Source organism: Cyrtonyx montezumae, unplaced genomic scaffold (assembly GCF_038088225.1).
Source record: "Cyrtonyx montezumae isolate F1298 unplaced genomic scaffold, pur_monq_1.0 scaffold_7, whole genome shotgun sequence".
In the NCBI taxonomy this organism is placed as follows: Eukaryota; Metazoa; Chordata; class Aves; order Galliformes; family Odontophoridae; genus Cyrtonyx; species Cyrtonyx montezumae.
Window position 1 is genome coordinate 2193205 of NW_027072078.1, and position 24057 is coordinate 2217261.

General features: G+C 42.9%; 1 protein-coding gene across 4 annotated transcripts in view; it reads left to right on the top strand.

Annotated features, from left to right (window-relative positions):
- The window catches only part of AGAP1 (ArfGAP with GTPase domain, ankyrin repeat and PH domain 1), a 236199-nt gene that overhangs the window by 63675 nt on the left and 148467 nt on the right, over positions 1–24057 (top strand). For 2 of the 4 annotated variants that reach the window (XM_065750750.1, XM_065750751.1), the window contains exons 3-6: positions 1430–1517; positions 11865–11950; positions 14479–14620; positions 16587–16721. In XM_065750750.1, coding sequence (XP_065606822.1) covers positions 1430–1517; positions 11865–11950; positions 14479–14620; positions 16587–16721 — 451 coding nt within the window. Of the gene's footprint in view, positions 1–1429; positions 1518–11864; positions 11951–13682; positions 13719–14478; positions 14621–16586; positions 16722–24057 lie in introns of all 4 variants that reach the window. The other 2 variants (XM_065750749.1, XM_065750752.1) reach the window with 2 other exon arrangements.

Here is a 24057-nt window from a genome sequence, read left to right on the forward strand (position 1 = left end):
TCTGTTGTGACACAGAGCAAATGGGGAAGGAGAGGGGGGAGATTGCTTGGAGAATATGAAATGCAGCTTCCTCTAAGCTGCTTCAGTGTATATAGCATTCTCATCAGCTGCTTGCTGAAGGGAACAGACGACCAGCAAGGGTTGCAGAGATGGCTCCAGAATTCCAGGAGTGAAAGTTGGCAGTGTTGCAGTTGTGCACGTAACATATAATTCCCTGGAATTATACATTCGTTAGCCTCGAAGGGGAAGGTAGATCTGATAAATGGCTTTGTCATGGCCAGATACAGATGCAACTGTGCTGTGTTCCCAGAGAGCATTGCCCCATGGAAGCAGTGTCTGAGAATGCAAGGTTAGTCATCTGCCGAGGCGGTGTTTGCGCTGCCTTTCAGACGTAGGCATTTGGGCATATGTTAGCGTGGCTTGCAATTTCTTAGATGTAAATGAAATTAAAACCACCCAGGGTGCACATTGAAATGCTCTTCAAAGTCAGCTCAGTGCTTAACAAGCAGATGTCCGTAGTCCAGCCGCTAGGGCTGTGGATTCCTTTTCATTTTGGTGGGACTGCCCTTTGGTAGCAGCTGCACTTAGTAAGCCTTGTGTCACGTTTCTTCCTATGCCATTTTTTTTTTATTACAGTTTATTTTCTGCCTGTTCAGGCTCTTTCTTGCTAGCTCCAAGAGTGAAGCTTCCTGTCTTTCCTCTCCTGTCTCTCATTCCCCAACTTAGACTATGTGTTTCTCATGTCTGCCATTACTTCTGAAATCCTTCTGGATTTTTGGTGGTTTTTTTTCTTTCACTGTAGCCCACACTGTTCATTACACTTAAAGCTTGTGCTATCACAGGTGATGTGAAATTGTCTTCCATTTGCCTTGTTTTATCTGAGCTGACCTTTCTTGTCAACTGTAGAGTGATGGGCATCCTCCACAACGCTCCTGTATTAGGTTTAGTTGAAGGTTGTTCACAGCTGTAAAGAATAAATGGCGGTCTTTGCTGCTCCCTCTCCAAACTACAAACTCTAAAGCCATCAATGGGTCGTTTTAAGGTGATGTCACCCCGTTGGTTTAAGCAGTTTTTAATGAGGAGGATAGCTTCTCACCAATTAGGATTAAGAAAATGAAGTGGTGACTGTGTCAATATGTAACCTGTTCATCCTGCCTGTATTTGGCAACCACAGGCAGATCAACGGAGAGTTCATCCTGTCTGCAGGGAGCTTGTGTTTTAATCTTTTGGTTGGGTCAAGATAGACTTGTAGAATAGCGTAGGTCGAAGAGGAAACTAGTTCCCATCTCCTCTCTCAAAATGTCTGCAGAATTCTATTGTGTACTTGTGTATTTTTCCCCACATCCCTTTGGAGCAGCTGTACTTAAGCATACTGCTTTTTTTTTGGAGTTAATTGTGGTTTGATTTTTTTGCTTTTATTTTTCCCCAGGGGATTGTGGGAAACCTAGCTAGTGGCAAGTCTGCACTTGTACACCGGTATCTGACTGGCACCTATGTCCAAGAGGAATCACCTGAAGGTATGTGGATATGCAAATCTTTTTGTTTGTTTGTTTCCAGACTGCATCTTTATTCATTTATAATCATGCAGAAACGAATCAGTTAAGAATCCAGTTTGCCCTTTTTCAATGATCATTCTCCAAACTGAGATCACTACGTGAAATAAGTGAATTTAACCTTTTTCACATCCCTAAACGCTTCTGCATCCGTTGTTTGTCCATGTGGGAAGCTCATAGCCTTGTACTGAGAAGAGTTTACTGCCCTCTGTAGTGCTCTTGGATGCCAGTTACTGTATCTGGTATTTGGTTTCTGGAGAACTGGGCCCTTCACCTTGTCGTGCTGGGGAAGTAAAAAACGCAACAAGCTGAATTAAAGATGCAAATTGTTCCTTGTTTAATGTATTAAAAAAGGGAAAAGGGAAAAACGAAACCCCTGAAGCTTCTTGTTATGCCATAGAATATTAATGTGTACCTGAAAAGTAGTGTGTAGCAATAATTCCTATTTGTAGTTTGAAATCATAAATATCATAGTGCCTTATAGTAGTGTCGTACACTAAATATTTTAAAATTTTCTTTATTTATTCTCCTTATGAACTTTTAAAATCCATCTCTGAGACACTGAATTTCTGGTTCCTTCTTTTCCTTACTGGCTGTTCCATTCTTTGCAGATATGGATGCAGGTAACTATACATTGTCTTCCTGGCAGCTCTTGTTTTGAAGAGACAGAAGGCAGTTTTTGTACTGTAGCATTTTCCCCTTGTTTTGTGTATCATATTGATTTGTTTTCTTTTTGATTTCAAGTCTTCAGTACATCTCACTGTTGTTGTCCCTTGCTGTAGTTGTCTTTTCAGCAGTAGTAGGTAGCTTCACGCATCTCTGATAACATCTGTTTTGAATTAACTCTTACCAAAGGTAGTCATTAAGTGTTTGACTTGATTTTCTAACAGTCTCTAACTGTAGTAAAAATGGGAGGAGAGAGGAAAGGAGTGAGTGACAAGGCTGTTGTTGTGTAATTGCAGTCACAGCGTTTTATAACCTCGCCCTGCATGTTTTCTGCTAGGGTGGATGGGGTGATAATTCCTCCTTGCCACAGAGCTGCAGTTAGGTGACACAGAGGCCTGCTTTGAGATGCTGGCAATGAGAATTGGTTGTGCAGCATGCAGGTGTGCTACAAGCAAGTGTTCAAAAAGCAGTGAGCCCCCTCACTCTATGAACAGAAAGAAAAGCCTTTCCAAATTTAAATGGATTGATTAATCACAGGGTTAGTGCTCTTCCCTCGAACTACGAGCGTTGTAGGCAGTGTTCCTTGAGAGTGTTGCCAGCTGTGCTCTTTGTCTTCAAGGATTTTTATTTGCAGTGCTTGAGTGACGTTCAGGGAGCTTCTCCCGACAGGGTTAGGTTTCAAAAGCACTGTCAAATCATTCCTGTGCACGTAAGTGTGGCTGACAGGCCTCACTAATTACACCATTCCATTTCATTAACAGCAGAAAAACTGAAGGAATTAAAGATCTGCAGTTCACCTTGAAAGCAACAGGGTCAGGATTTCAACTCGAGTTAATATTGAAGAAAAATATATAGTCTCTCCTTAGTAAACATGGGTAAAAATGATTTGTCACAGTGTTTTCTTATCATAAGTCCATACATTGTCATTTGGTAGAGGATAAAGCATCAGTACAGATGGTTCTGTGACATTCTGCAGTAGAATGCAGCTTGAGATTCATCCATGCAGTTCTCCTGTGTCCTTTTCTGTGGTCTTTTTAACATGTTGGTTTGGTAAGCTGGTTAAGAACTGTGTTAAAGTCTCAGCTACCTGACTGGTTATGAGAAAAAGATAACTGTCTGGATTACAAACAGCAACACTTATCAGGCATCATATAAGTGGTATCCAATTAGTAAAATGATTGATGCATACTTGGTGTGAAAATGATGATTACAACAAGAGACTGCTATTTCTGCTATCCTTTGCCTTCTCAATTGCTACAATTACTCTGAAACCTGCCCTAAATTAGATGAGTGCCAGGTCTCCCCCAGGCTTTTAAGATAGCTTTAGCATTCCAATAAATGAGTGTTATGTAAAGATGCTTTCATGTTTCCTTCGGTTTTTCTGCTGCCCAAAAACCTCTCCCCCCTCACAAACCTCCCCACCAAGAGGGAGGAGTGGTACATTATAGAGCAGTGTTGTCTCCTTGTTTGGCTTGACTTTTATTTCTGTTAATTTTGGTCTTTTTTTACCTACTAGTCTTGTGATAACTATTGATTCATAGAATCACAGAACAGCCTGGGTTGAAAAGGACTTCAAAGATCATCAAGTTTCAACCCCCCCGTGGGCAGGGTCACCAACCACTAGAGCAGGCTGCTCAGAGCCACATCCAGCTGGCCTTGAATGCCTTCTGGATGGGGCATCTACAACCTCTCTGGGCAACCTGTTCCAGAGAAGATGATGATCTGCTCTATCTGAGGGACACAAGATCATCTCTGTCATGTTTTCATCAGTGACTTGATCTGAAAGCAGACTAAGCGAGTTTGCAAATGGCACTAAATGAGGAGGAGCTGCTGACTCCCACCAGGGCAGAGAGGGGACAAATGGGAGGGCTGGGCAGAAGAGCCAAGCCCAGCAGTGCCAGCAGGTGAGGGCAGGGGCTGTGCTGCTGTGCTCTGCCTGGTGTGCAGCCTCACCTCGAGCACAGGGGCAGTGTCAGAAGGGTATAAAACTATCAGAGAGCGTCCGGAGGAGAGTCACAGAGATGGGGAAGGGTCTGAAGGGCATGGGGTGTGAGGAGTGGCTGAGGTCCCTTGGTTTCTCCCAAAGAGAAGGCTGAGGGGAGGCCTCCCAAGGAGGAGGCAAGGAGCTGTGTCAGGGGAGCATTGGGACGCTGCTCTCAGCCGTGGGGGTTGGGTTTGGGTGGTGCTGTGTGGGGCCAGGGGTCAAACACTGGGATCCATGCAGGTGCCTTCCAGCCTGAAGCACGCTCTGATTCTCCATCAGCACAGCCTAACACCCAGCATGAAGAGGACAGATAACACTGACTGTACTTGGATACGATTTCATGTATCTGTGTTGAAAACAAAGGATGTGCCTCTCACCTATGCAGTCTGCACTCCGCCTGCTGTGCTGACAATACCAGGTTTCCTGTGCAGTAGGCACTATAAAAGAGAAGCTCTTAAGAGTTGCTTTAGCTGCCAGAAGTATCTTTTTTCCACATCTCTAATTCTATTATCCAAGGCTTTTTTTTTTTTTTTTATTGCTTACGTAAAGTTTTTCAGCGTCCATCTGTTTCTTCCTTCCCATTTCCTTTAATGGTAGCCTGTTTCAGTTCTTGTTTGTGTTGGTAGGATGGCTTGGAAGTTCTTCATTAGATACCGTGCCAGTTGGCATGTCGTGATTGCAATGACACTGGAGTGCACGTGAGGCTCAGTGGTTTTAGTCCTTAGGTTTTCTCGTGCAGCTTCTGCTGCAGCCCAGTTGTAATAACAGCTCCAAATAAGAGAGGCGGGCTGCAGGGGACAGCCTGCTCCACCATGGGCTCTATTCTGTGCCTGGAGCAACTCCTGTCCCCCCTTCTCACTGACCCAGGGCTGCTTCTCTCCCATTTCTCACTCCTCCTGTGAGCCATGAGGTTTTGAAGTTTGCGAATCTCTACGTGCAAATCATGGGCTATTTTTATCTGTTGAATTTTTTTCAACTACGTAGGAATCTGGAGGCCGTATTTACTAAACAACCAGATTTATATTTTGTGTTTGAAAGAAGAGGATGTGTCCTAGACTAAGCTGTGTTTGTTCCTGGTGAGCAAACCAACTGAAATGTAAATGAAAAGCCTTGAAGTCTGTTGTCAGAGTGTGTACTTGCTCTTTGTGAAGAGAAAACGTCGTGCTTTTTCGCTTGCAGTTTCCTTACAATCACCATCATATTTGTCCTCGTACATGTAGCTTATAGAGTGAGACTTTCTAAGAATTCAAGTGTTTATTAGTTTAAAATAGCAGTGTTGATCTTAGAGCCTGCTTCCCTTCAAGTAGATTGCATCCATTAAAATTCCCAGCCTGGTAACACGGTGAAGCTGGAAGGTTTCACGTTGAATTCAGATCATTGTTGCGATGTTTCACGAGGTTTCCGTAGCACTCAGGGCAGCTGAAGCCATCAGAGTCCTTTTTTAATCCCTTTGTTGCTGATCCTACATGCAGGGATAGCTTTAGGTGTGGATTTCAAGATTATCTCCTTTCAGTTCTTTCCCTGCATTTCATCGTATCAGCTAATTATTGTTGTTTGGTGTTTCATACTGACATCCCCATACGCAATAACGCTCGTCTTTTTTGAGGATTTTTAAGTATTGCTGCACGTGGCTCTCCTGGGCCTTGCAGCCTTTCAGGCTTAGCATTAAAGAGTGTGCTTATGCATTCTGAAATCTCCGTTCCACAGCCCTTCTCCTCATCCCCCCCGAGACTCGCTGTGTGGTTTAGTGAGTCCTTTGAAAAGCTCTGTTCAGCAGGCTACTCGGCTGCTGCTTTAAGTGTTACACAAATAAGGAACTATGGTAATGTGAGGAAGAGGTTAGTGTTTGTTCTTTTCCTGGGGAGAAGATGCTGAAGAAGCAGTTTCCTCGAAGGGACTTCCTTTTTAGGCCTTGTGCCTTGAGGACAGAGTGATCTTTGAGATGATGTCTTTAATGCACTGAATACTCACAGGCTCTGATGAATTATGTCTGAGGGATGTGTGCCCTTGTAATGACAGGCTTCTCTGAAAGTTTCATCCCAGGTAAAAACTGGAATTTAGTTTTATAGTGCTGCTGTGACTTCATAATAACAGCAGAAGTGGCTATTAAGTGCTTTTTGCTTTGTAATGCTGGTGATATAGTGTATAGTAGGCCCTTTAATTGTGAAGGAATTGCAGTAAAGAAGAGCTGTGTTATTTTAAGTCGTGGGGCTTACGTCGTAAAGAGCTTTGTTTGGAAAGTGGTATTTTGGGTGTGCTTAAAACGAGAAGAAAACAAAAATGCTTGATGGAAAGAGGTAGGTAGAAGGAAGCAGTGTCACATCCTGCCCAAAGAAGCTGATTGCTGCTTTTTGTTACTTGTCTGCAGCTGGCTTGAAAAAAAAAAAACCTTAGGTTTGCAGCATATATGCAATTAGTGGGTGTGCTGCATTCAAATGACTGTCTGCACCTGCTGTCAGTGGTGTGCACCAAGAGAGTCAAGAGTGAGTAAAAGACTTCCAGATAAGCCTGGTGTTCTGCGTTATAACTAGAAGTTGGACCATTAACTTAGTCGTATGCCATATATATGGGTGGATACTCTATATATAGGGGCACTGGAGCTGCACAGAGAGGTGGTGGAGTCTCCTTCTTTGGAGATGTTCAGGACCTGCCTGGATTTGCCTACCTGTGCAACCTGGGCTGGGAGCTGCTTTGGCAGGGGGTTGGACTCAGTGATCTCTAGGGGTCCCATCCAGCCCCTACAATTCTGAGATTCTGTGACTCTTTGCTTTACATTTTAGTCCTTAAATTGATGCAACTCCTAAAGTCCCTCAGCATCTTCATCTGAAGAGTGTTGCTGCCTGGTTCATCTCGCACGCGTGACGTTGATGGCTGTGCCTTGTAGGGCTAAGCTTAGAAATCGTGGTGTTGAGAAGTGTGACATGCAGGAGCAGCTATGCAGGAAGCTGCAGTGAGTCAGGCTTATAATCCTCCCAAGCTGCAATCGCAGGACATAGTGTACAGAGAAAGTGCTGCAGGTGTTGTGGTGGCAGAGGTGTTGCTGACAGGTCTGTTGGCACTTGGGAGCGGGGGCTGAACACGACAGAGCTCCTTGCAGATTACTGCTGTGTGTTTTCCCCCACGTTAGACTGCCAGAAATATTTTCTTCACTTCAATGAACTGTGAAAAAGGGCATCCTTACAAAATAAAATGTGTTCAGCTGCTATTTGCTCAGTGCCAAAGTTTCTGTATGTTTGTGCAGTAAACGTTGGGTGAAAACGTGTTGCTCCATCACGACAGCCTGATGGCTGTCTAATCTTGCTAGCAGTTTTAAGTCTGAGTGCTCACTTGCAGGACACGGGTGCATTTTTACCTCTGTAAAAGGCCTCTTCCTTCAAGGAATAGCAAGATGATATAGTAGTGCTTCATTGGCAGTTGTTCTGTCACTATTGAATTATGTATCTGATAATACATAACACGTGCTTTGTGCCCATGGGCGTGCCTGGCTTTAATTGTAAAAGTGAGCAAGATGGGACAAAGATCAACAATGTGAGCGAAGGAGGAGTCCAGCTGCATCAGTCATTTACTGCCCATCACAATAGCTGATTTTGGTGGGCACGTGCTGCAGTCTGAATTACTTCTCATCATCCTGGCTGCAAGAATGTATGAGGAGGCAGACAGCAGCTGATCTGGGGGCTCCAGTTAGGAAGGAGGGAAAGAAAGGTGTGCTGATGGCAGTAGGAGTGTTGTTTGGTACTTCAAGGGGAATGCTGATATTCTAGCCAACCAATCCACACGTTTTAAAACACATCTGAAATCTGCATTTCAGGAGAAACAGATGGTGGGTCTTGAACAGCCCAGACTTAGGATGCTTTGCTGTTGCATTTGGTTGGAAGGCTCGTGCAGTTGACTGCACTGGCACGAGCAAAAATGATGCTTCTCCATCCTTACACTATACCCCAGCTTAACCACAGTTGGTTTCTTAAGTATTATCTAGTGTGTTTTTTGGCATTAAAGAAATTCCCAAAAGCTAACTTTATGTGTGGCTGAATAATGGCTTCTGATGGCTTCTCAGCTGCTAATATGAGTTGACATCAAGCACTCAGCACAACTTGATGCTGGTGAAAATGAATTTTAATGCCTCGTGTATGCTTTACTTGCTTAATCGAGAAATGCAGAGCAAAACATCTTTAAAAGATGCCCTCCTTGAAATAAAACTTCCAAGTAATGTTGGGAGATGCTGGCATTGATTTACTGGACTGTTGGAGTAATTTTTCTATAGCATTTCTTAGTTGTGGGAGATCCTTTTAGAATGTCTTCATTAATGAGCTTAATGAGCAGCTTTCACATTTTATCCTGTGATGCATGTACACATGGAGGGAATAAATGACTTTGTAGGACATTTCTCTCAAAAGGGCCTGGATTCTTGCTGTGGTCTTTACTCTTAAGGAAAAAAAGATAGGATCCTGCTCATGAGACAAGCATGTTTGTCAGAAGGTGATGTTATTGGGCATGCAAAGCAGAGGCTGCTGCCCCTGGTTCTTACCTTCCATCTCTTCCTCATGCCCCACACCCTGCCCCCATGGCTGTGACAGGCATTCAGCTGCTACGTGGGTTTGTCATACAGCTTGCTCCCCCCCCCCCCCCCCCAAAAGATAACTCCATCCCTGTGGCAGTTTGCTCGAATAAAGAGCCTGGCAGCTGAAGTTGAGCCTGGGGACATAGCATGAAAATCAGTGGTTGCTTCAGTGAGCAATTGCTCAGTGGAATGGTTAGCAGCTAGAGGAAGAGGTGGCCAGGCCTTACAAACAGGGTGAAAAACCTGGAATTCCCTGCATAGTAAGAAGAGTTTACAACCTAGAGCATCTTTGATCACAAATGTGCGTGCTATTTGAAATGAGTATTAATTTTGACTGAAGGATGGTTTTTTCCCTCACTGCTCGTTGGAACCGTCAGCCTTTGTAGGAGTGACATGCATAGAAATGAGATTAAGGAGCTTTTGTTGATTCCTTCAGCCCAGTGTTGTCTTGCTCTCTGTCTCCAGCCAGGGCTGCAAATTGCTGATGCACAGACTTTGTTTAGCTTCATGTAGATCAAAGCTGTTTTGTTTTTTTTTTAATCTGGAGCATTTCACGTTCAGAATTTGACCTAATAATGCACACAACGCTCTGGGTGCTCTTGTGAGTTGCATCCTGCATGGTTAACGGAATGAATAATGCCAGATAGTATTGTAGTTGAGACACTTTACAGATGGTGTAGTTAGAAAAGATTATCATGATGGAAAGAGACAATCAAAATAAAGGGGAACGCTCACCCATGTCCCAGGCTTATGACAGGAAATGCCAAAGGAGTGATATCCAACAAGAGATCCTTCCCCAGTGGTGGTCAGCCCTTAAATGTGTTATAGGAAAGGTGGAGCCAGACTCCACCCCTCCTGGTCACACAGGTGCATTGCCTTCACCTGTGCTCCTGCGGCTGACTCAGTGCTCACCTCATGTGATCAGTCAGTGGTTCAGGCCCTGATTCAACAGTTCCCATATGCATCCCAAGTGCTGCTCTGTGTCTTCTGCTAGGTATGTGTTTGCTTCCTATGGAGAAACAATATTTGCTTCCTGATGTAAAATTGGAAGCATGTCTGAAAATTAGTATGTATGAACTGATACTGATCTTGCCCAGCTTCCCAATGCTGCTCCCTTAAAATAAATACAAATCACATTGATCCTGAAGTGTCTGTCGAGCAAATTTCATATCATTGCTCACACGTGATCTATATATGCTTTAATACTACACCTATGGATTTTTTTTTCCTAGTTCTCTGAGCTTTCCATTTCACTTTCTCTGTAAGCTTGTAATGCCTCCAAGGACTGTGTTTGAAGTTGAAGTGAGGTTTGAAAGGCATCCTGTTAACAAGAAGGGGATAATGAGGTGGTTCTTAAACACGTTTGGTTCGTGATATTTTATAATTATCTGTGTGAGCTTTCAGTATTTAGGTAACAAATTAGGAAATGGTAATTATACGGAGCTTCCCTCCTTCTGTCACGTGTATCCTGGATTTATTTAGAGATATAAAGTGTCCCTCTGCAGGGCTGTGTAGTAAGTAATTCATTTTCTTTAACACTTCATTATGAAGCGTATACAATTAATTGACAACATAGAGAAATAACGATGTGGTTAATTGGAGTTCATGGGAGCTGAGGCTAGTTTCCCTTCAGAGCATTATATTTAGTTTTTATTATTCTTTTCTAGTTCACTAGTGATATGTATCAGCTCCTTGATCTTGGAAGACAGAATTGAAATTTGTTTTCTGACCAAGGTGATGTGAATCTGTACATAATGCTCTCATCAGTCTGTGTAGTTAATTGTAAGTGTGATGCTGTTTGTTGCTGTGTTTGGAAATGAAAATAAAAGAAGAAAACACTGTTCAAACATCTTCTATTAAACCCAAAACGTATTTGGACACGCTTACATTCACTGCACAGAGCTGAACTGTTGAGTGTTCGTGGTCTTGAAACGTGCTGTACTGGGCTGGGAGGCGGGCAGGTCTCAGGCTCCTAATTTCTGTGAGGGTCAGCATCAGCCTGTGTGTGCTTGCTTAGTTGCTGATGTGTAAAACAAGTGGGAGTTGCTCACTCAGCCATCAAGAGTTGAAAGGCGTGTAGTGTGGCAGTATGAGAGCAGTTGTTGGGAAACAGAATTGAAATCTGAGGGTAACTCCGATTATAAAGTGAGGGTGAGGAAATAATTAGTAGGTACGTTTTATCTTAGCCTGGTAAGTTCAGAAGTATGACAGCTGGATGGTGGTAAGCATGGGGGACCTTTGTGGTATAGTAGGTGACCTGAGTCCTTTCGGGAGTCAGAATGTGACCCAGATCCTGAAGCAGCCCAAGCTTGCTAATCCTGGTTTAGGCTCAGTCACACCAAAACCCTGAATGCGATTCCTTGTCACCCAAAGCCTGCCACATGATGCCTGAAATATCCTCAGCCCCAAAGGAAAGCAGTCCCAGTGCCGCCCTTGGGCCGTGCTTGAAGTCACCATATGGGCAGTGGGGAGGGAGCATAACTTCAGCTACGTGCTGCATTTCAGCATTGGGTTCAGTGACCCTTTGGCACAGGCACACAGTGTGCTGCAAAAACAGGCCCAGGAATGACATTTAGATGGAGGGTGCAAGTCTGCTGTCATTATCTAGATCACCAATGTAGGCCTGTAATCCACCCTGCCAGGAAGGAGCTCATCATTCCCTGTTAGTACATCTCTATCAGGTGCCACCATTGTAGCTTTTTGTCTAACATGTGTCTACTATTTTCCCCTAACTGTGATTCGTGACGGTAGAAGTACCATTTTCATAACACTGTGTGTACTGTGTGAACTGGGCTTCTCTTGAGGAAAAGTTAAGGCTTACAGGAAACTCATTTGACTCTTTTACCTGGCTATGTGAAAAGCAACCTCATCTAACTTGAGAGTTAATACTTACAATGCAGTTTTGGCTTTCTTGCTCCATTATCCTTAAGAGCATGAAACTTAACTGAAGAAATTTAATTTCTGCTCTAGTGCAATCAAACTTAATTTCCATTCCCGACATTTCACGTGAGACATCTCAGGCATCCTTTTTCCACAAGCGAAGCCTTTTTCTGTTTTGCTTCTGTGCCTTTTCTCTTCTGTAATGAGCCACTTTGTGTGACAGGTGGGAGATTCAAGAAAGAGATAGTAGTTGATGGACAGAGCTATCTGCTGCTGATTAGAGATGAAGGTGGCCCTCCAGAGGCACAGGTGAGCATTGCACGTGGAGCTTCATCGTGGCTTCCCTGTAAGTGTTGCCACAACCTTCCTTGAAGAGAACTTGCTTTACTTTGCTCTGCTCTTTCCCTCGTCCTGCTCATCTTCCTTCTGCTGAAATGTGTATGCTTTTCTCGGGTGAAAAGTACTGTTTACAAAATACTTGTGACTTCGACAACGTCAAGTTCTGTAGTAGAGGTCCGTGGGTAAGTTATACTGAATGCATAATCACTGCAATTGCACAACATTTCATTTCGGATTTTACATTCTGATTCAGAAGGAATATTGATTAAACACGGGTAAAATAGGTGCACACTCAGTAGCATCCATGCCTGTGTACAAGTCCTTATCGCTTCCATGTTTTCCCTGCCGAGCCGCTGTAAGGCTCCATTTCCACGTTCTGGGTCACTGCTGAGTTCTCATGTTTTTCCCTGGTTTCTGTGTGTTGTGTCACCTCCTTGCCTTGCAGAAGGCAAGCAGCTCATCGGAAGAAGGCACTGCTGTGCTGTTTGCTCATGGATTATGTGATTCTGAAGCCCCTGTGGCTTCAGGCAGCATCCTGCGCAAGCTCACCCTCCAGCTTCCCCCCTACCTTTCCTTAGGTGGGACCAGCAGGGTTTCTCAGGCACTGTGCTTTGCTTAGCTGTTCAGTAGCAGCTCAGCAGCAGGAGCTGCACCACTGCCAAACAGCTGAGTGGGAGCAGTGCCAGCAGCAGCAGCTTGGATTTCAGAGCTCCACTGTTGCTCGTGAGCTACAGGAGGATGGGAGCGTGGGGGAAGGTGTCCGGAAAAAGGAGAAGAGAAAAGGAGATATGGGAAACGGAGACCAGAAGGGATATCCTGGAAGGAAGTGTGGCTCACACATCTGCAGCCTCAATGAAGTTCTCTGTTTTAGCCTGTGAATTATTTGGCTGAAGTGCACAGCAGTTGCCAGGCCTTGATGCTCAGTTCACTCGTCTAAATTAATTAATACTGGGATTGTCTAAGGACACACTGCCATCTAACATTTTGCTACCTGGAGAATCAGTTTCCCAGAGTTAATCTGAGCTATCTGCAAACTCATGAGCAGGCTCTGCATTGCCTTTGATCCCTGCTAGGTAAATTGGGGTGTTTAATTCCTGCTGTGGCTCTTTGGAAAAGTAATGAAAGGCCTAAGGTGTTAGAGCTAGCCTGCTTTTCAGAAGACACGTTTTACTCGTCAGTTCTCTTTGTTGTGTCATGGGCATAACTTCAAGTTGCACATACATTTAATATCTTTAATCTCTCTATTAATTCCTGCCGTAGAAAGTTTGCCTCTGGGCTACTGAATATTTATAGCAGAAGTGGAACATTATCTGAAGGAAAATGTTTACATCTCAATATTCCCTTCTAATTTAGGCAGGGCTAGTTACTTTAGCCTAAAGGTTCTGCTTTTTGCAACAGTATAGTATGTGCATGTGGATAATTGGGATAGAGTTTTGACCTCAGTAAGTAAAGAGCTGAACTGCAGTCAGCAGGGCAGGATAAACCTGCACGAGCTGTTAGTGCTGAGCTAAATGCTTACAAACCCAGACAAGCCGTGTGAAACCTTGCAAAATATACATAAACATTTCCCAAATGGATGTGCTTGCAGCTCTCTGTATGCTCAGTGTGTCCCTAACCTAACTGACGTGTAGTAGTAGTAATGTAATAAGAGGCATGAGTACTGCTGGCTAAAACTTGTTTCCATTGGTCTAAATTTGGGTAGGAATGGAATCACTTAGGGAAAAATAAAGGCAGCGAGGTAAGCTTTTTCTTCTTCTTCTGTCCTATACACACTTACTGCTATGTTAAATGTGTTTAAATCATCTTGTTTCACCTCTAAGCTGAAACTTGCATGGTCACTAACCCAGCACCTTGCCTTGGGCTCCACGTGTGCATGTCTTCTAGTGGGGTTCTGGTGCCAGGAGAGAGCAGCTGGCTTTCACACTGAAAGAGACAGCCATACTGGTTGTCCAGTACAAACGTCTGTACAGGGAAGAATTGGAAATCTGAAAGTAATATTTTTGGGCATTGATTTAGATGTGAGAATTATTAGCAGTGCTTGTAAATCCACAGCCGTGTCTGCCCACGCGCACACACCAGCATGCGAGCATGTCAGGCACAGAGTGGGGAAAATAACACACTCCAGAGTGCTTAGGGAGGAGTACTTTTCATTCATAATTCACAAACACAATTCTGAGTCTGATGTTTTCTTTCTGTGAATCAAAACCAACGTGTGCCGATAGCAGTTGGGCTTACAGTGTGAAATACCCGTGATCAAGCCATTCAGTCGTGAGCACTGGGGAAAAATCTTTGTGTGTCCCAGATACTTGCACAGCGATGGATGTTGACTCATAATTTATTTATTTTAATAATGTACCACATTTTTTTTAAGGCCTGGTTGTGGTCACTGCATTTCTCTATTTCCAGTTTCCCGCTATGTAAGATAAGCGTGGTTTGTTTGTTTTTCTTCCTTTACACTGCTTTACTCTCAGTATGCCTTTTCCATTTTTCTTCTGCAGTTTGCCATGTGGGTGGATGCTGTTATATTTGTCTTCAGCTTGGAAGATGAAGTTAGCTTCCAGACTGTTTACCACTACTACAGCCGCATGGCTAACTATCGTAACACTAGTGAAATTCCAATGGTACTGGTGGGAACACAGGGTAAGTGCATTCTTTATTACACACAAACACACGGGCTGATCCAAGTTGGCTGTGCCATGTCCTGTCCTTTTCCATCAGTGATGCCCCACTCATTCAATCATGAGAGCTCGTGTTGAGTTGGAAGGTAGTCAGCAAGGTGACTTGCTGGCGTCCAGGTTTCTTTGTCTGGCTTGCAAACAGGGCTTTGGCACTGCAGGGAGTGGTTTAGAAGGGGAAGCAACTCATAGGATCACCAAGGTTGGGAAAAACCTACAAGGTCATCCAGTCCAACCGTCCACCTATCACCAGTAGTTCTCTGTAAACTCTGTCCCTCAACACAACGTCTAAAAGTTCCTTAAATACCTCCAGGGTCAGTGACTCCACCACCTCTCTGGGCAGCCCATTCCAGCACCTGACCACTCTTTCAGAGAAGTAGTATTTCCCAACATCTAGTCTGAATTTCCCCTACTGCAACTTGAGGTCATTCCCTCTGGTCCTATCAGTGAAGAGGGCGACCCTCAGCTCACTACAGCCACCCTTCAGGCAGTTACACTGAGCAATAAGGTGTCCCCTCAGCCTCCTCTTCTCCAGTCTGAACAATCCCAGCTCCTTCAGCCATTCCTCAGAGGGTAGGGCCTGTGTTATGGCCACCAATGGCCATGTGATACCCTTGGGATGCAACAGGTCTTTAGCAGTGATGATTTACAGTGCTTATACTCACCCTAAAATGACCACAGAGAGCCACGTATCTGCTTTCTTCTATTTAAGTGTGAGGATTATGTTTGGAGTGGAATCAGAAGAGTGGAAGGTTCTCTGTATGTAGTCACGTGGGTGTCCTGCCATAAATTCTGACTAAATAGGACTTCCTGCGTAGGTGCTGTGCTTCAGTTGCCTTACTTCAGAGAGCTGCAGTTTTGAAAGCGTAGCACAAGTTGTTTCTTGAGTTCCTTCACACTGAAGCATTGCTTGCTTCGTAATGCAAAGTTACTGTGCCAAGTTGGAGGGAGAGCACAAGAATGAGTTTTGTAGGTTTGATTTTGGCCATCGCCCCTCTTAGTGCTGGAGGAAGTAAGGGGAAGCGTGGGGAGCAAAGAAGGAAGAAGAGCAGCAGGGCCTTAGGGGGGAAACAGATGATGAAAACACAAAAAGGGAAGTAGGTACCCAAAAAATTCCTAGGGCTGCAGAAATTACAGAGAAAAGCAGAAACAAACTTCTCTAGAGGGCCACGTGCTGTGCTTGATTCTGAAATGTACCCGTTTGATACCAACTTGTTAGGTTTGACCAGTCTGTTTGGAAGGATCTCTGAAGTGAGGGCTCTCCCAGGCTGCACCTCAGCCCTGAACTGGCTTTGCAAAGTTGGTGATTCCCAGTTAATTCCTGCTTGCATGTTGTTGGCGCCCTCTGCTGCTTAAAAAAAGAAGCCTGCAGTTAAGATACGATATCACTTCATAGAGTAAGCCAGCTGTCTGTTAGTTTTTGAAGAAAAGTCTGTTTGTGCAAATCTGACACTCTTTCTAGGTGTTACAGTACTTCGTGGTGCTGTTTCTTCCCTCCATCCCATCGATTCCCTGCTGAAAGCATTCTGTTCTTACAAATAAGGGCTGCTTCATGCTTTACACTCCAAGTGAAGTTTGCATTGCTGCTTTAGGAAGCTTAAAAATCGTTTGATGCATTTATACTTACCAGCCATTTGTTTTTCTAAGCATGTTTTGCTTCAGAGCTCACACCCTTTCACATGAGCATGTCCTATTTTGGAACTGGGGGCCCAGATGTACTCAAGGTAACCTATAAGCACATCATTTTTCCTGGCTTTTAGGATCCATCAGTGAGGTGTGGATTTTAGTAACAAAGTGGATTGATGCCCTCTGTTTTGTAAAAGGTTCTGGAAGTTACATGGTTTGTATTTCAACTGTATCGGCGTTGGTAATTAGAAGAGAAAGTTCTCAAATTGTGTTAAAATCTGTACGTCTGTGTCTTGTTGCTGCAGATGCTATAAGTTCCAGTAACCCACGTGTCATAGATGATGCCAGAGCAAGGAAGTTATCAAATGATCTCAAGAGATGCACTTACTATGAAACCTGTGCCACCTATGGTCTCAATGTAGAGAGAGTCTTTCAAGATGGTAAGGATGGCTTTTTCTTCTCCGTATCTCACAGTACTATGTTGCCTAATACCACTTTTAGTCTAAAGCATTTTAAGCTTCTTCCTTTTTGTTTTCCTGCTTTCTTTGGCGCTCGCTTGATATCAGCAAAGTGCTTGTGGAGGCATTAAGAGTGTTTTAAATCAGTAGTTGCAAATCGTCTTCTACGATCTAGAAGTCAGAAATAAACCAAGAACATTGATAGGAGCTGAGTAGTCGTTAGATGTAAGCATGGCTGTTATGTGTAGGCACTTAGAAGTAAACCTAGCTGCTTGGGGGGGGGGTGGTTTAAAAGATGAAGAGTATTAGTGTTCTAGCCTGACTTGTGGCAGGTATCATTATGGGACATCTAAAAAGGGAATAATGGGTTCTTATCTAGAACTATTCCAGACAGTTAACCTAGTGGTGGAAACTGTGGCTGGAGAAGCTACTCTTAAGCTTTCCTATGTGAAACAGACTTAGTGCACCCTCTAGTGGAAATCCAGCCCTGCGTCTGGGGACTTTGCCTATCGGTTCTGCAATTAGAAACCTTAATTACATCCAACTGCTTCTCAGAAGTCCTTAGTTCTGGAGGTGTTGCTCTGTGTTGTTTTGTTACAAAGACCCGCAGCATTCATGACTATGAGAGTGTCACATCAGTGTGTATCAGAGCATGAAGATGGTACGTATCTCTGAAGATGACTTATGGGAAAAGATGGCAAACATTCTGATTTTTAAATGGCAAATAATGGCATGCTTAAGTCCAAATAAGGGTGTGCGTAGGCAACCTCCTGGTAGGATCTCAGAGAAGACCATTTAAAGCTGCAGCTGTAATTTGCTCACTGCTTTCTGTTGAACTGGTTGCAGAAATTACTATTTTCACTGCCTAAATTTTCTATATTGAATACGAGTTTACAAAAACCATTTGGGATTTTTAACTATTAACTCAAATGTGCTAGCTGTAGTTAAATTTTTAACAACACATTCAGCGTACGTTCTGCTTTTCCCTTCTTCTTTCTCAAGGAGTTTTTGAGAGAGAACTCTCTTTGAAATGTACATCAGTTCTACACACATCCTCCTTTTGTTTCACTGCTGTATGTTTGTAGGCATTCTGTATGTATTGGTGTGTGCCCCTGGTGTAATTCACAAAGAGCTGTTGATCACTTTGTGCATATATATTATATGCATATATATATCCTACATATATTGCTGTATAAAGACATGGGGTTGCTATACTCACGAAGAGCACGTTCTGTGTATTGGAATTGTTTCTAGACTTTGCTTGCATCTGGATGGATATCCATACTTGGAGTTTAGGCACAGGATTAGTACTTTCTATTACAACTCCAGGGTAGTTCGTGCTCAGCGTTGCAATGCTCCAAGGTGTTTGCTTTGGTATCTCTGTAAAGGTATTTCACCTGCCAAGGGTCTGCTGATTTTGCTGCCTTGTAGTTTTGATGAACTTACTGATGGTGATAGGTGCTTTCTTTTATTGCACATTGATGTTGCAGCAGATGACATGGGGGATATCAGTTTTGATTTATTTGTTTAAGCTCTAGTGTTTTTTGTCAGAAGGGAATTAGAGTCCTATTTTAGTCAAGCCCAACACTGCAGTGATTTGCGCCAGCTTTGATTGTCATCTATAACTGAGGTTCCTAACGACCATACATCCAACACTGCCACCCCCAGTTCCAGCTTCTGTTGTTCAGTATAAATTGCTGGTGTGGTGTTAAATCTGCCACTGCTTTCAAACTTGGAGTATCCAAAACCTTCTTATAGTTTCTAGTTGCAGTAAACTTCACTTAAACGTAGTGCTTTGTAGTTGGATTCCTGTTTTCCCTACTTGAAAGTGTCAGAATAATTTGAGTGGTCATGACAAGAATGTTACTCTGTTAGTTAAATCCAAGTGAGCTGTTTGCAGATCTTCCTTTCCTTACACTTGATAAGCTCACCATTGAATAATGGACCTAAGCAGGTTCATGCTTTTGTAATATTGTTTTACCATGGTATTACACTTCTCTGTGCAGAAACACATTACGAAAGCTGAGGCACTGTTAATGTACTTCTGTAGCTCTAGTTAACTGTAATGTTTGTTGAAGTTGAAAGCTGGTTTGTGAAGGGAATTTGTCAGGATGGTGGTTGTGAGTTGTTAGAAACGTGTACAGTGTTGGAATGCTAACATCAAGAGAGTTTGGCGTGTTTTAGAGGGATGTTTGTAACCATTAGTGTTGTCCCACTTAGGTCTCATCGCTGATGCTGTTTGAAGTCGGAGTGGAACAAGCAGGCCCTGAATTTCACTCTTAAAATAAAGAAAAGTGGAGAATTCCAGCTCAGTAATGTGCTCGTAGCTCTTGATGTTTGGAACTTGGGATTACTGGATAGGAGAATTAAGCTTTAAAGATGGGTCAAGATTAGTACTTGATCTTGCTTCAGATCCCCTCATTAAGAATTAGGGGTTTTTCCTGCTTATCAAAATGGATTTTATCAATGACATCGGAAATGATTATTTTAATATTTCTTGTCAGCACAGTATAGCAGTGACTGTACTGCCCCGGGATGCCTTTTTAATGACTTTAGCCTTCTTGAATTAGCTTGATGTACCATTAATGCATAAGAATTGCTTTTATTTCTGTTCACGATGTATTCATAATTGCATGGCTTTCCCCGGTTCATCTCCAGCCTTTTTTGACCCATTTAATTATGTGCTGCGCAGTTCCCTTACCTCACGGAGGGAAAGGCAGATGTAATTTCAGTTCAATATTGAGTCTGTTACCAGGTATTTCACTTCCAGATCTTGTGCTTGGGATGTCTCATTTCTGCGACCGACTGCTGTGTTGTGTGTCGTGCCTGCGAGGGGTACCTTGAAATTCCCTGTTACAGGATGGAAGATGACAAATCAATCCTTGTAGGCCTGGGTTGTGGGGAATGGCTGTCGCTTGTTGTCAGCATTAGTGAGTCACTTTTTGTGGACGTGTTTTCATTAAGAAACGTTAATCAGTCTAATGGGAAGTAAATAAGGTCCCACTCCTATCACGCTGACAGATTTTTAGGAGGAAGGCAGTATTCGCTCGTACGCCGAGATGTGGCCCTGAGGGTGCTTCAGTTCTGAAGTCAGAGGCTGAAGCTGTGTGCACCCAAAGTGCTGTGAGGAGCTTGAGAGCAGGTCCTCTGGCTTCTCTAATTACTCTGATTTCAGCTCTGTACAGCTGTGACCTTTCTGCAGAGTGCTTATGGCTGTGGCTCGCCATCGGAAGTGACAGGCGGCTCTGATTACTCATTAGTTAGACTTGTCCAAGATGGACTGGGTCAGCCCATTAAAACTTTGAGGGTTCCCCTCCCCCCCCCCCCAGTGCTGCAACGATACGGGGGGACAGATCATTTTGTTCAGAAGGTTTAATTCAGGATACTTCATTAAGAAGTACTTAGTGCTGTTCATAAAGTTCCAGAGGAGATTTAGTTCTTAGCTACCATGTGTCGTTCATTAGGTTATACGAAGTAAACAGCAATCTCTGAAAGGCTTCTCATGTGCTTTTTATTTCAACTCTTAATTTGAAATACATGCAATAAACCTTGAATGCTACGGTGATGCAGAGTTATGATGTAATGGAGCAGGTGACAGCTTCTGCATTTCCTGAATAGAATAAATGGACTTAGTTCGCTGCAAGATAATTCCTCTCTAGATGAAAACAGTGTTGGTATATTTCATTAAAGTATGAAGGAACAAGGTTTCTATGACTGAAGATGGAGGATTGCTCCAGTAGTTTTATATACTTTAATGCAAATATGAGAAGAAATTCTGGGGCAGGAAGCATGATGGTTGTTTGGTGGTCAATTGCTTTTTATTGGCAGTAGACCCGAGGGTGAGAGGCATAAACAGCGTGTTTTATAGGTTCGTGTAAGTTTTATTTGAGGTATAAAATGGTGTAAGAAGGTTCATGTAACGTCTTGCAAACAGATCAGGGCTGTTTTCCATTAACACCAAAAGCCAACACGACTGCAAAGAGCTCGAGACTTAATTCTGTCAGCACGTCTGAAGAAAGAGCAGAAGATCCTGTCCTTAGTTTGTGTTAACTATTAGAGGTGATAGTTAAGTTCACGGCAGCTGTAGAACTACTAAAAATATGTCAAAATGCCAATACCACGTGAATATGGCTCTTAGTTCCTATTACTTTTGTCTATCCCTGCTTGTATATTAATCTCACTTAGTGCTCTTTTTCCCCCCCTCACCTGATAAAGGGATAATTTTGTCAGAGCGATCAAACACTTCAAACTTGTGTAATCAACGTCCCTTTGTGATGTTTTCCCTTGTGTAGCAAACATCTTAAACTTCAAAGTTTGTTATTAGCATAGACTGTTCTTCAAAGGCGGGTGTCTGAAATGCATTGCAAATCATTCCCTTTCAACTAATCCGTATGCATATGCAAATCCTATTGAGACCTTGCTGCTCTGGGCTGAGCGCATGTGTATTCAGAATTTAAAAGCCTGGGTTGAATACATGGGGGGTGGTGTGTGTATGTAGTAAGGCATCGGCCTCTCTGAATTCCTCCCTGTGCCACAGAGCACCAGCACTGCTGCCAAATTGTGAAGCTATGTGGTTTTTTCCTATAGTACAGAGAGAATTCTTACCACTGCTTGCCTCCAACTTTAATCTTGAAATTAGTATGTGTTCTTTCCAGTGTCAGCGTAGCAGACCTTGAGGTACCTGGGCACACGGGATGCTGCTCTGTTCAGTGTCTTCTGTACTGCCCTATCACGTGTGTGCCCTTTGGATAGGCTGAAAATGGTTTTCACTGCTACAAAAACCATTTTGAATGTAGAGATTCAAAGCCCCTTGCCTACCTGCAGTTAATGAAGGAATATTACTGGCAGAGTCTGAAATATTTTTTCCATAGAAGATTAGATTTTGTGCATAAAACTTTCTTATATTAGCGAAGACAGATCGTTACTGGTTTCAAGTCCATCTCTGCAAGCTCCAGAAGTTGGGTGCAGGCAAGCGATGCCTCTGTTGGTGATACTTCTGTCCTGAAAAGATAATAGTAATTGAGGAGTAAATCAGCTTCGGTTTAGCATACGTACAATTGACTTGCTGCCATCATTTATGTCTCTTCTGATGGCTGGTACGGTTGCTTGTGTCTTAGGCTTCGTAATTTACAGTCTTGCAGAAATGTATGTTTATATTTAAGCTGAGCAATAGTGCAACTAATGAGAAATACAGGAAATTTATAGCACTTGGTGACTGATTGGATAAGTATCTGGACGTTAATTGAAATCTGAGGACTCCCAGCTGTCTTTCAATTAAGAATAAATAAAAAGGTATCGTTTTGGACAAACAAAACTCTTTGCTGCGTGGTGTTTTGAAAGCATTCTTCACGTTTATATGAAAGATGTGGTTGTAACTGGAGAAGTAATAGGCAGGAAGTTTGTTTTTGTCATAACAATTTGCCAGTACGTGGATAACTGTTACGTAGCTGCCCGTGAGAACTGATTAATTTGCACGTATAGAGGAGGATCATTTTGTTCCTTGCTTTACAATCTAAACTTGGAATTGATTGTCTTTTCCCAAAATATGTCCTGTATGGGATCAGTCGTGTCTTTTGGCCATCGTTCAGTGTGGAGATGTGACTGCAGTCAGCAGTGCCCTGCTCAGCAGAGGGGCACACAGCTCTATGTGCTGGGCAAAGAACATCTGGATAAACACCTCATCTCTGTTAACGATGCCATTGAACTGGTCCTCTCTAAAGAGATGGCATAGCATGCTTCTGTGCTGTCACTTTGTAAATGTACCATTCTTGCTGAAGCTTAGTCTTGTGGAAGTGTCTAAATTTTCCCATTAAGTGCTTAGAAAGTAATAAAACTAAAGTCATTAGCCTTCACTTGTCGGATCTGTATCCAGAGAAATATTCTTTGTCGCAGTCAATCTGATCGAGCGTTCGGCGCTTATATCATTCGAATTCATCCTCTGGAAATGGACCTTTGAAGGTAAATTGCATTAAGTAGGACAGTTTAAATTTTTAATACAACCTTATTGTAACAGTTAGCAAGTGATTGAAGTGCCACGGGGTGCGGGGGGGCCAAAGTGCAAAGGCATGTTTTGTGAGATTGATGTTACGTGCTGCGTGGCACGTCTGCACTACTGACTGTGGCAGTTGGGCGTGCGTAATAGCCACGAAACAAATCAATTTGTTAGACTTTGGTGTGGAGTAAATGGCTTTACATCTGATTTTTGGATCGGTGGAGGTCAGTTTGGTAAGGCGTTGACTTCATCGGAAAGTTTAGCAGCCATCCTAGCCAGGAACATTGCATTATTTGATGTCCCTGCCCTTGTGGTGTTTATTGGATGCGTCGGAAGGGGCCTATAGAGATCATCTAGTCCAACCCCTCTACTGAAGCAGGGCTCCTAAGACTTTTTAACCTTGTATTTAACATGGTAACTGAGTGAGAAATGATGGGATTTATGACACGATCCCATCGGAACGGAAAGATAAGATTGGTAAATCCATGTGCAAAATTCTCAACGCAAGTGCCTGACACTGTTTGCCTTAATAAATCTTCAGGCCATATGCTTCTGCTTGCAACACAGTTTGTGTAGTCAGTAAAACTTGAGTTTATTTTTTAATTTCGTTAGATGCCAGATGCTATCCAGATTGTCTACCAGATTTATTGGCATATTTGCTTACCTAATCTTGAGAGACAGAGATTTGCATCAGTGTTAGGAATAAGGGAGATGCAGTGTTAATCATAGTTGCCTGTATAAATAAGAAATGTATGTATTGGTATTGATTAGAGATGCTAAATGCTGAGCCTTATTTATGTGACTGTATTTTATGCCTGGTAAAACAAGAGTTACTCTTTGAGAGCCACAATGGAAACATGAATTTCAATGGGAATATCACAAAAATATCAAAGGTAGCATTAAATTGCCATTTTATGTTTATTCTTAATGGGAATTTGATTTAAAATATTGCATAAAAATTAGTACTAGCCCATTATAGCTGAACTTAATTATAACCGAAATGGTGTTTCATGGTTTAGAATTCATATGGCTGTATGTACACGTCCTGTTCACTTGCATTATGAAATAGCCCTATAGTACTTGAAAATGATCTGAATCTGCATTTATAAAATCATTTTAATAAGGTTGAGGGAGTTGTGCATTTAGTATTGAGTTATAACTTTAACATCTCTTGAGGAGCCAGTGTCATATATTCAGCAAAACTTTCAACTTTGTAATGGTTGTGTAATTTCACTCAGAGACACCAGGCTGAGCAGTGGGCCCAGGAGAACCTCGTGAGCTTCAGCAAATCCAAATGGAAGGTCTTGCACCTGGGTTGTTTGCTTT